The sequence below is a fragment of the Trachypithecus francoisi genome, unplaced genomic scaffold (genome assembly GCF_009764315.1).
Source record: "Trachypithecus francoisi isolate TF-2019V2 unplaced genomic scaffold, Tfra_2.0 Contig01603, whole genome shotgun sequence".
Lineage (NCBI taxonomy): Eukaryota > Metazoa > Chordata > Mammalia > Primates > Cercopithecidae > Trachypithecus > Trachypithecus francoisi.
The window spans coordinates 2,289,272-2,303,517 of record NW_022681445.1 but is presented as its reverse complement, the minus strand read 5'-3'; the positions used below and the strand labels follow the sequence as shown (position 1 = coordinate 2,303,517).

The 14,246-nt window shown below is 42.2% G+C and overlaps 1 protein-coding gene across 1 annotated transcript in view; it reads right to left on the bottom strand.

Moving 5' to 3' along the window:
- Window positions 1-14,246, bottom strand: part of ZFX (zinc finger protein X-linked) — a 67,683-nt gene that overhangs the window by 28,650 nt on the left and 24,787 nt on the right. The window contains 3 exon segments of the mRNA XM_033195579.1: window positions 7,530-8,108; window positions 13,191-13,307; window positions 14,118-14,203. Coding sequence (XP_033051470.1) covers window positions 7,530-8,108; window positions 13,191-13,307; window positions 14,118-14,175 — 754 coding nt within the window. The 5' untranslated portion in view covers window positions 14,176-14,203.

Below are 14,246 nucleotides of genomic sequence, written 5' to 3'. Positions count from 1 at the left end.
AATAAGAGAATTAAGAGTGGACACTTTGGAATAAAACATAACTGGTTTCAAAGCTCACCCTAATGCTGCTGGGTGTGACCTTGGAGAAGCTATTATTCGAGGCTGCAGTGCACTATGATCAGGCCTGCAGAAAGCCACTGTACATCTACAGGCATATATGTATGTATGTATGCCAGGCATGTATGTATGCCTGGGCAACACGGTGAGATCTCATCTCAAAAACTATATTTTCAATTCCGGCACATAGATATTATTTATTGAAGATTTACTATTACCTATTTTTACTGTTATCAAGAGACAATAGCTACGCGTAAGGAAGAAATGTTACCGTTAATGCCTTGGATGAGGCATGATGTACAGACTTTCAGCTATAACATTCATATATTCATTTATTCAACAAATATTTATTTCATATCTAATACACACATGGTGTGATAAGCAGCAAAGATGCAGTAAATAGTTCCTGTCCTCAAGAAACATATAATTAACTTAGAAGCCAATCATAAAATCTAGATTGCAAAGACTAAAGTAGTCAGTCATCCTGACCTCAAAGGTAGTTATATACTGTGACAATGAACATCTGTGTCTATATACACAACCATATTATAAAGAATGAGGACTGCTTCATCATCATTTATTGTTGTTTTGTGTGGTTTTTTGGTTTTTGGTTTTTTAAAGATGGGGTCTCGCTCTGTCACCCAGGTTGAAGTGCAATGGTATGATTATAGCTCACTGCAACCTCAAACTCCTGTGCTCAAGGGATCCTCCTGCCTCTGCCTCCTGAGCAGCTGGGACTATAGGCACACGCCACCATACCAGCTAATCTTTTTTTCGGGGGAGGGGGGAGGAGTGGGGGTAGAGATGGGGGTCTCACCATGTTGCCCAGGCTGGTCTCGAACTCCTTACCCTCAAGAGATCCTCCCACCTCAGCCTCCCAAAATGCTGGGATTACAGGTGTGAGCCACCTTACCTGGCCCATCATCATTTTAAATGAGACCTGCAGAGGGAAGAAACCTGCCAAGATGGATACTAAAGACATTATAAAAGCTGTTTATTAGACACTCAGATCCAGTAACTTACTGAAACTTTTAAAGAAAAGAGAGTACTTGGACATCTGGCCACATTTCTGGCCTAAAGATAAAGAGTTTAATAAATATAAGAATTCAGAGATACTACCATCTCTCATCACAATACGAAAAAGCATTAAAGTTGACTACCAATAATGGTATCTCCACATTCTCTATCATGGATTAAATTAGCCCATACTTCCTCTATATACTTATGACAAAACCTTTGTTAATCCTTAACTTCTGAAATCAATATAGGTGTTTTAGGGGGGCTTTGGGAGGGGTTTTTTTTTTTTTTTTTTTTTTTTTTATTTAAGAAACAGGGTCTCTTTCTGTCGCCCGGGCTGGAATACAGTGGCGCAATCAAGGGTCACTGTAACCTCTGAACTCCTGGGCTCAAGCGACCCTCCCATCTAGGCTTCCCAAAGTGTTGCGATTACAGGCATAAGCCATTGTGCCCGACCTCAATATAGGTTTTAAGTTAAAATGCATCATTAAGGCCAGATGCGGCCGGGCGCGGTGGCTCAAGCCTGTAATCCCAGCACTTTGGGAGGCCAAGGCAGGCAGATTGCTTGAGGCCAGAGTTTGAGACCAGCCTGGCCAACATGACGAAACCTTGTCCCTACTAAAAATACAAAAATTAGCCAGGCGTGGTGGCACGCACCTGTAATCACAGCTACTCAGGAGGCGGAGGCAGGAGAATTGCTTGAACCCAGGAGGTGGAGGCTGCAGTGAACCAAGATCGTGCCACTGCACTCCAGCCTGGGCGACAGAGCAAGATTCTGTCTCAAAAATAATTAATTAATTAAAATAAAATTCATCATTAAGTATCTTTGCTGGGAGGCACAGCCAAGAGAAATATTAATTAATTCTAAAGTGTTCAACTGGTTTGATCCCAAAGCCAGTAGTAAATTAAATTTTAAAATATGATCATTACTTTGAAAGGAAAGGGGATGATGAAGTAGAGGGAAGTAAGAGTGCAAAAGTACCTATATAGGCCGGGCAAGGTGGCTCACACCTGAATTGCAGAATTTAGGGAGGCTGAAGTGGGCGAACTGCTTGAGCCCAGGCTGGTTCAAGACCAGGTTTAAGACCAGCCTGGACAACGTGACAAAACCCCCTCTCTACAAAAAATACAAAAATTAGGCGGGTGTGGTGGCGCATGCCTGTCATCCCAGCTACTCGGGAGGCTGAGGCGGAAAGATTGCTTGAGCCCCGGAGGCAGAGGTGGTAGTGAGCCGCGATGGCACCACTGCACTCCAGCCTGGGTAAGGGAGCGAGACTTCATCTCAAAAAAAACAGTAATAGAGAAGACAAAAGATACTACTAAAGGCCACCATCTCTAAACCCAACTTAAAAAACAACCATTTCATTATAGTGAAATACGGGAATATCACATGTGTGCATGCAAATGCTCATGTGTGTATATATTTGTTTACATGTATATCCGCATTATTTGAGTTTGGATATGTTTTATTTTAAAAGGAAAAATTATATGACTAAAATATATACTCATACATAAAACATATTAAAATACACTAACAACAGCCATTTATGTTCATCCATATTTACTTTTTCGGGAACATTAAAATCTATATAAATTAGAAGAAACCCAGGGCCTAAAGATGACTACAAATAAGATTTTTAATGAAAATTTTACAAGTTTATAAAATTTTACATGTCTTGTATTACAGATTCTGTATACAGAATCTATACATCTCCTCTTGTATACAGAATCTCTAATACAAGAACCTGATATGCTGAGTCAACTGTTACTAAAGCAACTCCAGGTTTTTTTCAATGACTTCCTTGGAGGGCTGAACTTCCTAAAAGAGGAGAAAGTAAAGGCAAGAGATAGTGTGCAGTTAAAGGGCAAAACAATACCATGCATTTTATTCCTTAGCAAAAAAGCTGAGGAAGACAGAAAAGGCAGAAAGTACAGAGAGAAGTCAAGGAGAAGTGAGAGTGCTTTCTCCTCTTCAGTATTTCACCAGGCCCTCTTCCCCTCACAAACTGGGATGAACTCAACTCTCTGCTTTCTCTAGCCTTGGTCCTGGTTTGCCCAGTCTTGTAACAGAAAATCTGGCAGTTGTAAGGGTTGAGTAACCCTTATCCAAAAGACTTGGACCAGAACTGTTTCAGACTTCTGTGGATTTTGCAATATTTGCATATACGTAATGAGATTATCTTAGGGATGGGACCCAAGTCTAAACATGAAATCTATCTGTGTTTTGGCCGGGCGCGATGGCTCACACCTGTAATCCCAGCACTTTGGGAGGCCGAGGCAGATGGATCACTTGAGGTCAGGAGTTTGAGACTAGCCTGACCAACATGGTGAAACCCCGTCTCTACTAAAAATACAAAAAAAATTAGCTAGGCGTGGTGGCGCGTGCCTATAATCGCAGATACTCGGGAGGCTGAGGCAGCAGAATCGCTTGAACCCAGGGGGTGGAGGTTGCAGTGAGCCGAGGTGGAGCCACTGCACTCCAGCCTGGGAGACAGAACAAGATTGTCTCAAAAAAAAAAAAAAAAAATTAATCCGTGTTTCATATACACCTTATACACATAGCCTGAAGGTAATTTTATAGAATATTTTTTAACAATTTTGTGCTGAAATAAAGTTTATACGCATTGAACCTTCAGAAAGCAAGTGTCAGGTGTGGAATTTTCCACTTGAGGTGTCATGTCTATACTTAGAAAGTTCTGGATTCTGGAGCATTTCAGATATTGGATTTTTGGATAAAGGATGCTCAATCTGCATTTTAAAATAGCATTTATGGCTGGGCGTGGTAGCTCACACCCATAATCCCAGCACTCTGGGAGGCCGAGGCGGGTGGATCACCTGTGGTCAGGAGTTCAAGACCAGCCTGGGCAACATGGTGAAAACCCGTCTCTACTAAAAAATACAAACATTAGCTGGGCTTGGTGGCAAGTGCCTGTTATCCCAGCTACTCGGGAGGACAAGGCACGAGAATCGCTTGAACCCGGGAGGTGGAGGTTGCAGTAAGCCAAGATGGCGCCACTGCACTCCAACCTGGACAACACAGCGAAACTCCATTTAAAAATAAAATAGACCCCTAACCTCAGCTGGCCCCTCAATGAAGTTCAGTAATCTATCTCATAAATTCTTGGCTTCCTACACTGGCCCATCCCCAAAAGACTAAAGCTTTTCAACCCTTTGCCATTATCCTTCAGCTTTCCACCCAACCTCTGCAGTCCTTTCATATGTGCAGATGAACCTGCTACACAGACAAAATAGCTCCCAACATTCAAGCACTCCTTTTACCTTCTGTCCCTGGAAAGGGGCCTCCATCCTTAACTGCCTTCCTGTCTCAGAGAAGGGGACCCACTTTCTCTCTCCAGGACTCACCTAACAGCCACCTCCTGCAGCCCTGGACCCTAGTCCCTTCCCCTTTCTCTGGAACCTGATCCACTAGCCCTTCCTTTATCTTCAGGCTCTCTCTGTTCCTGATTTTTTTTTTTTTTCCCTTAAGTCTATAAACATGTTCAACTTACTTTCGCCATCCAGGCAACCATCAAAAGCTATACTCCCACCTCTTCAGTCCCTTTGCTGACCAAAATGGCAATTTTTCCAAACCGCTTCACGTAACTCCACTTCCACTAACTTCTTAATCCATCACAGCTCATCTCTTCCATCTCCTCTCCACTAGCCCATGCCTTACTGAACCTACTCTAATTTAGATACCAATGACCTAAATGCCAAATCAAAAAGCCTGCTTTCTCCTCAGTGGCTGATACTTATAGAAACTCTATCCTCAACAGTGTTGGAAACACTTTTTCTCCTCCTTCTCCTCCCAAAACCTCCTGGTTTTTCAAGGACTCTTCTCTGCCTACTTCTTAAATACCTAACGGAGCTATACTTGACACTCTTACTCGACAAGCATGCTCTGGGGACTACCATCAATTTCCATATACGATACTGCCTATATTCTGTTGTCCTAAATTTCTTCCTCTAGCAACAAACTCTCTCAAAAGCACTGAAGTCATATTTTCAACTGGCTACAGAAAACATCCACCAGCAAGCAACTCAAACTGTAACAGATCCCAAATATTTCCCGTCCCCACCTTCCCCCACCAAACCTACTCCTCCTTTCAGGTAATGGTATGACCAGGCATCCAATCTCCCAACGTGGAACACTTAGGGTCATCCTTGAATTATCTTCCTCAAACCCCTAGCCTTTTTTATCTATCATCAAATCTCATCCATTTTTCTTCCTAATCTCTTTTGAATGCAGCTAACTCTCCCCTTTACTATTATTAATGTACTTCATATCATCTTATATATGAACCATTTCATCAGCTCACTGCCACTAATCTCTCCCTTAGTCTTATTCCACATACAAAGATTATCATCCTAAAATAAATTCAAAACTGAAACAGGATACTGTATTTTTCCCTATCAGACTGGCAAAAACTAGAAAGAAAAATAATACTCTGTGTTGGTTCGAGTGTAAGGAAATGAACATTCTCATAAATTTGGTGAAGGGAATATTAAGGCAAAATACCAATGGAATTTAACAAGACTTCAAGCATAACCAAACTTGTAAATGTGTATACCCTTTCATCTATCAATTCTATTTCTACAAATTTATTCTAAGGAATAAAACAGAACATACACAAAGATATATAAGTGTATCCTAAAGTTCCCACCATTATCAGCAAAGGCCAGAACCTTTTTTTCTTTTTTAACACACTATACTATATGCCTGAAATGTCTTTCTGCCACCCGTGCCCTTCATCCTGTAAAACTAGAATTCATCCTTGATTTTAAAGGTCAGCTACTCCATCCCATCTCCACAGCAGTTTAGTCACACCTCTGCATCACACTACAAACTTTCTCTGCCACAGATGATCAAAAGCTCTCCAGGGATAATAGTTTTATGTATGTATTTCTTTAGCACATATCTGTATCCACACTACCTACAACAATGTCTCACACATTAAGAGTCCAATAAACGCGTTGAATAAAGGCATTTTGTTCCCCTTTCCACAAATAATTCTTTGATTTTCAAAATCTCAAGAAGTTTTCAAAGGAGTTTCAAAATCTCAAGAAGTTTCCTAAAATGCTGGTGGACTCCAATATATTAATATTAAATTCCTGTATTAAAACAGGTATTCGAGCAAAGCAAACATTCTTGTAAATTTATAAAAAGCCTATGAATCCTTTATATTTTAAGTTTAGTTCCTTAAGGCATAAGAATTTCCATACTGGGTCAGAACCGTGGCCTAGCCAATCTAGAATTTTATCTCCAAAATCGGTACCAAGAAGTATGTTGTAAGAATATAACAGCTGTCCTTCCAGAAGCTAAGATAAACACGTAAAGGTGTGTTTCAAAATACTTTACTTCTCTCCAATAACCTAATATGAATACATCATACTTGATACGTTTTGGAATCATATTCATACTATACCAGAACTCTTTTTCATGTTATCTGTTATGTAGCATTTTACATATTATATTAGTACATACGTATTAACAGTACTGTGTATCCATATTCAAGAAAATAAGTAGCAGCATGGTATCTCACACCTGTAATCCTCCCACTTTGGAAGGCCAAGGCAGGCGGACTGCCTGAGCTCAAGAGTTCGAGATCAGACTGGGCAACACGGCAAAACCCCATCTCTACTAAAAATACAAAACATTAGCCAGGCGTGGTGGTGCGTGCCTACAATCCCAGCTACTAGAGAGGTAAGGCACGAGAATCACTTGAACTCGAGAGGAAGAGGTTACAGTGAGCTGAGATCGTGCCACTGCACTCCAGCCTGGGCGACAGAGCAAACAAGACTCTCCCCCACCCCGCAAAAAAAAAAAAAAAAGATTGTAAGTAGCTTGGTTAGACTTTCTCTTCCCTACTCCTTTTAGGTTTCAAGAGTGTTCCTAATTCTAATAAAGGCTGGTAACAGCCTAATCACATCCTTCATGATTCAAAGTTCAGTTCTATTCCTTTCAGTTTTTTTTTGGTTTTTTTTTGAGGAGTCGTCTTGCTCTGTCACCCAGGCTGGAGTGCAGTGGCACAATCTTGGCTAACTGCAACCTCCAGCTCCCCAGTTCAAGCGATTCTCCTGCCTCAGCCTCCCGAGTAGCTGGGATTACAGATGCCCACCACCACACCTGGTTAATTTTTGTATTTTTAGTAGAGACGGGGCTTCACTATATTGGTTGGCCAGGCTGGTCTCGAACTCTGTCCGACCTCAGGTGATCCACCTGCCTCGGCCTCCCAAAGTGCTGGGATTACAGGCGTGAGCCACCACGCCCAGCCTCACTTTTCTTAATTTTCAGTTATCTTGTAGCCTGCAAATGGAAACAACAATGCAGGTAGGTCTATGAGATTTACTTTAATTTTACAGACATTTAAGTCAGGAAAATTTCTCCCCTGATGTAAATTAGGAGAGGCAGCCTTCAAAAACACCTTTGACAATTACTGTACCCCAAGACTTACAGGAAATCATAAGGTAGTCCTCACAGTTGCCTTTGTCATCATCCTGCTGGTCCACAGGGATCCCATTGGCATCTATGACTGCTTCAGAGGCACAGTCTGCTACCAATACTTCTTCTGAAACTACGTCGGTAGTCAGAGGATCAGTGACAATTTCTGCTTCCACTACACTATCATGAACCACATGTTCAACATGTCCAACATGTCCAACGTCAGACACATGTATAGAATCACCCGTCAAGACGTGTTCGGGCATAGACATTGAGGCTGAAGTAATGTCAGAAGCTAAAACATCATCTGGGACTGTGCAATGTGCTAAAGAAACTTCTTCAGTTACATCTGAGTCCAGCACTTGCTCAGGAATGATGACCGTTTCAGATACATCTGCTTCTTCCATGATATCTGGGCACTGAACATCTTCTATAACAACGTCCTCAATAACATCTTGGATTACAACCGAATCTGGGTCATCAGGAACAAAGTTATGCACAGTTATGTCTGAATCCACAACATCTGAAACAAAAACAGTTTCTTGTACTTCCACAACAATTTGATCACCATCCATGTGTGTACCATCAGCTCCTTAAAAAAAAATTAAAATGACAAATTTCAGGTAAGTATGCATGACTACAATTAATGTAAATGTTATTTAATTTCTACTGGGAAAACAGACTAGCTCCTCAGTTTTCTTAAACATTAAGATAGATTAAAGAAATAAAGAGGGAATCTATTTTTGAATCAGATGTTTTTAACCCAAGAACTTTTGTAATCAAATCAATAGATTTTTAAAAATTAGGAGAACAAAGCAATCGAGGCAGTCACAGAAGAAATATATACATGAAAGTAAAATTCGAGGCACACTAATAAAATCCATATACAGCCAGGTGCAATGGCTCACGCCTGTATTCCACACCACTTTGGGAAGCCAAGGTGGGGGGATCACTTGAAGCCAAGAGTTTGAGACCAGCCTGGGTAACACCGCGAAACCCTATCTCTACTAAAACTACAAAAATTAGCCGGGTGTGGTGGCACAAGCCTATTATCCCAACTTTCTGGGAGGCTGAAGCAGAACTGCTTGAACCCGGGAGGCGGACGTTGCAGTGAGCCAAGGTGGTGCTGCTGCACTCCACCCCGGTGACAGAGCAAGACTCTGTTTTTAAAAAAAAAAAAAAAAAGGCCGGGCACGGTGGCTCACGCCTGTAATCCCAGCACTTTGGGAGGCCGAGGCGGGTGGATCACGAGGTCAGGAGATCGAGACCATCCTGGCTAACAAGGTGAAACCCCGTCTCTACTAAAAATACAAAAAATTAGCCGGGCGTGGTGGCCGGCGCCTGTAGTCCCAGCTACTCGGGAGGCAGAGCTTGCAGTGAGCCAAGATGGCGCCACTGCACTACAGCCTGGGTGACAGAGCAAGACTCCATCTCTTAAAAAAAAAAAAAAAAAAAAATTAAATAAGTAATGCAACTTCAGGTGACAAACATACTATTTTCCTTCATCATATGTGTTTCACCTTTTTGCTCCATCTCCCTCTCCTCAACTCATATTTGTTTTTCTTTCCATCTCTCCCATGTGTTTACTTCTTTTTTTTTTTTTTCCTTTTTCCCTTTACACGCGTCCCTTTTTGTTCTGGTGCAATATACCACCAATACACTCCATCTATGGCTATAGAAATTTAGAAATCATCCTCTGAATCTAGGACATACAAGGATCAGAGGATAAATTAAAACAGGGACAAAAGGCCACAGTTGAGGAGGAAAGACAACTGGGTTGAGGAGGCTCTGGAGACAGATAGGATAAATACAAGTGCAGCTGCACTGGAGTGGTGGAGGGTAAGAGTAGTTCCAGCGGGAGCTGCCCCAACTTCACCAGGACACACTGCCTCCATCCAGCCTCCTCCCGTCCCCCTAGACCCCAACTCCCAAGGCAGTTCCTCAGAACATAGTCCCCCTACTCTAGTCCATTTTGCAGTTAAGGAATGAAGGTAGAGGATTCAATCAATTGAAGCCCAGTGAGATTAAATGACTTAACCAAGATCACACAGTTTGCAAAGTGTATGGTGCTCAGAAAATATCATTCTGAATGTCACAAATGGAAATAGAAATCAAATATCCTTATCAAAAATATAAGATAAAAGAAGGCTGGGCATGGTGGCTCACACCTGTAATCCCAGCACTTTGAGAGGCCAAGGTGGGCGGATCACAAGGTCAGGAGATCGAGACCATCCTGGCTAACACGGGTGAAACCCTGTCTCTACTAAAAATACAAAAAATTAGCTGGGTATGGTGGCACATGCCTGTGGTCCCACCTAATAGGGAAGCCGAGGCAGGAGAATCACTTGAACCCAAGAGGCAGAGGTTGCAGTGAGCCCAGATTGCGCCACTGCACTCCAGCCTGGGCAACAGAGCAAAACTCCGTCTCAACAATTAATTAATCAATCAATAAATAAAATATATTGGCTTCTGTTCCAGAGAAAAGCAAAGAAAGTTTTAAAAAAAAAGTCTTACCTAAATAGCTATTGAGTAAATTAGTGCCTCTGGTTGACTCCGACCAGGCTGAGTCCAACCAGGTGCCTAACTCAATGACTGACTATGTGTCACTGGCCAGGCCCTCAGAGGAATACACAGCTTAATCAACAATCAAAAATAATCAGGCCTGGCGCAGTGGCTCACGCCTTGTAATCCAGCACTTAGGGAGGCCAAGGCGGGCGGATTACCTGAGGTCAAGGGCTCGAGACCAGCCTGGCCAACATGGTGAAACCCCGTCTCTACTAAAAATACAAAAATTAACCAGGCGTGGTGGTGCATGCCTGTAACCCCAGGTACTCGGGAGGCTGAGGCAGGAGAATCACTTGAACCCAGGAGGCGGAGGTTGCAGTGAGCCGAGATTACACCACTGCACTCCAGCCTGGGCAACAAACAGAGTAAGACTCTGTCTCAAAAAAAAAAATTCAAAGGCCAAAGAATATTAAAAATTGTAGGAAGCCAACTAATATCTATTTTAATTACATCTAGAAATAATAAAAAGAATGTGTTCACTTTAGGCCGGGCGAGGTGGCTCACACCTGTAATCCCAGCACTCTGGGAGGCCAAGGCAGGAGAATCACCTGAGGTCAGGAGTTCGAGACCAGCCTGACCAACATGGAGAAATCCCATCTCTACTAAAAATACAAAATTAGCCGGACACGGTGGCACGTCTGTAATCCCAGCTACTCGGGAGGCTGAGGTAGGAGAATCGTTTGAACCCGGGAGGCAGAGGTTGTGGTGAGCAAAGATTGCAACATTGCACTCCAGCCTAAGCAACAAGAGCAAAACTCCATCTCGAAAAACAAAAAAAAGAGTATGCTCACTTTAATTTCTACAGAACTTCTACAAAATGCTTTATACTTGTTTTCAATGTCCACAATATTATCATTAAGTAATAGAACACTAATTTCCATTTTGCATACATAAAGATGAAAGCATCTAGTGGCAAGAACACTGGTTATAAAATGTAAATCAGCCGGGCACGGTGGCTCATGCCTGTACTCCCAGCACTTTGGGAGGCCGAGGCAGGCGGATCACTTGAGGTCGGGAGTTCAAGACCAGCCTGGTCAACATGGCGAAACCCCATCTCTACTAAAAATACAAAAAAGGAGCCGGGCATGGTGGTCTGCACCAGTAATCCCAGCTACTTGGAAGGCTGAGATAGGAGAATCACCTGAACCAGGGAGGTGGAGGTTGCAGTGAGCAGAGATCATGGCCAATGTACTCTAGCCTGGGCAGCAGAGCAATTCTCCATCTCAAAAACAAAACCAAAAAAAAAAAAAACCCACAAAAAACAAAATCTAAATCACAGAGTAGAGCAGGGTAGGACACTTATTAGTTTTGTGACCTTGGGCAAGTCATTTAACCTCTGAGTTTCAGTTTCCTCATCAGTAAAATGAGGACAGTAGTATCTGCCATGCATACCTCACAGGACTGTGGTGATGATCAAATGGGAATGTATGGGAAGTGTTCTGAAAACTGTAATGAGAGGTTTCATTATTATTATGACATATGAAAACGGAGGCCCTGACAGATTAAGTGACTTGCTCAAAGATAAACAAATACCATTAAGTGTTATCAATCAAGACTAAAATGCAATAGCCCTTCAATCTACCACTTAGCCCATGACCTAGGTTTGCCTGTGGCAAGATTAAGTGAACAAACACTGCACATTTTTCTCCAAAGAGTTTAGTCTCTTTCAAGTACATCACTTATATTTCATGTTCCAAGGAAGAAAGAATTATAAACTTTACGTTTATCATTATCAAATTGAAATTACCAAACGAGTTAAAAGATTATCCCAAGTTGTTAAGAAACACGCACACATCCCCACTAGATTTAGAGATTTAAAGAAAATTTTAAAATTTGACCGAGCATAGTGGCTCACACTTGTAATCCCAGCACTATGGGAGACCAAGGTGGGAGGATCACTTGAGCCCAGGAGTTCGAGACCAGCCTGGGGAACAGAGCAAGACCCCCATCTCCATAAAAACTAAAATTAGCTGGACTTGATGGCGCACACCTGTAGTCCAAGCGACTCTGAAGGCTGAGGTAGGAGGATCCCTTGAGCACAGGAGTCTGAAGTTACAATGAGCTATAATCATGCCACCGTACTCTAGCTAGCCCAGGCAACAGGGTGAGACCACGTCTCTAAAAGAAAAATAAAATAATAATAAAAAGAAAATTTTAGGGTCGGGCGCGGTAGCTCACGCCTGTAATCCCAGCACTTTGGGAGGCCGAGGCGGGCAGATCACGAGGTCAAGAGATCGAGACCATCCTGGCCAACATGGTGAAACCCCATGCTACTAAAAATACAAAAAAATTAGCTGGGCATGGTGGCACACACCTGTAGTCCCAGCTACTCGGGAGGCTGAGGCAGGAGAATCACTTGAACTCGGGAGGCAGAGGATGCAGTGAGCAGAGATCATGCCACTGCACTCCAGCCTGGCGACAGAGTAAGACTCCATCTCAAAAAAAAAAAAAAAATTTAAAATTTAAAATCACTGACATTTAATTTCCTGATAAAGTTCATTGCTATTTCTTTAATATACTACAATCTGATCATTTACAGTCCAATGGAAAACTTACTAGCATTTTATTTACAGTAAAGGTAGCTACCTGGTGTGATATAAAACCCTTTTATATTTGTTTTGTTTTGTTTTTTTCTCTTTCGAGACAGAGTCTCACTCTATCACCCAGACTGGAGTGCAGTGGCGCAATCTCAGCTCACTCCAACTTCCGCCTCCCAGATTCAACCGATTCTCATGCCTCAGCCTCTCAAGTAGCTGGGATTACAGGCATGCACCACCACACCCAAATTTTTTTTGCATTTTTAGTAGAGATGTTGGCCAGGTTGGTCTCGATCTCTTGACCTCATGATCTGCCCGCCTCGGCCTCCCAAAGTGCTGGGATTACATGCACGAGCCACCACGTCTGGCCTCAAATCCCTTTTATCTTATAAAACCAAGTATAGGCCAGGCGCAGTGGCTCACGCCTGTAATCCCAATACTTATAGAGGGCTGAGGCAGGCAGATCGCATGAGCCCATGAGTTCAAGACCAGCCTGGGCAACATGGCAAAACCCAGTCTCTACCCCCCAAAAAAAAGGAATACAAAAATTAGCCAGGCATTGTGACACACACCTGTAGCCCCAGTTACTCTGGAAGCTGAGCAGATCACTTGAGCCTGGGAGGCGGAGGTTGCAGTGGACCCAGATGGCGCCACTGTACTCCAGCCTGGGTGACAGAACGAGACCCTATCTGAAAACAAAAAAAACCCAAAACACAAGTGTAACCACTTTACAACGTTATATAATTATAAACACAGGTAATCTGAAATACATTTTTTCTAATACTGTTTTTTTCCTATTTTTAGAACTTCCTGAGTATAATTTTTCCTTGTACACTATGGGGAGTGAAGACTCCATCTTCCTGAAGCTGAAGTCTCTTTTTGGGAACTTGTGAGAGAGATGGTTATAAAAATAGGACAGGGTCAATGTGGGGGACCTTCTTTATCTGCTGGGTATTGGAGAACAGAGAAATGACAGGATCCACATGTTATTTTACAGTGAGTACTCTGATCAGCAGGCTAGATAAGAGAGACTAAGGGTAAAGAAAACAATGCAAAAGTTATTCCAGACTAAGAATGAGACGATAGAGCCTGTCTCTGTGGTAGGCACTAGGATGAAGAAGAGCAGATGTAAACAAGGAATATTTTTTCTTTTTCTTTTTTTAAACAAAGGTCCAAACAAAACTAACAAGAAATATTTTCAAAGGGAAAAACAACAGGAATTAGGGAAATAACTGGGGAAGATATTATCTTCATAAGTGAAGATAAAACTAAGGTTTGATATCGCTGCTGTTACTGACAAGAATATGAGAGTTGGTTGTGAGGGAGCCACATCTTTGAGGAGGGTAATAATAATGTGCTCACCGTAACATCTGTGAATTTTGACAGGATAACAAGATAACCTAAGTGTGAATGATCAATGTGAGAGTTCTAGCAATTCATTGATGACAACCAACTCCAAATCTGGTAGATGGGAAGTGGAACAAGTCAAGTAGTTATACCTGTTGCATCAAAAAATGAGTTTGGCTCTTGTTGTAATTCAAGCCCATCTTCATCCATGGCCTTTAATTCTCATCAGTCACAGCTCCTAAATCAGGGAAAAAAGTAAACCAAAGCCATTAGTTTTTTCA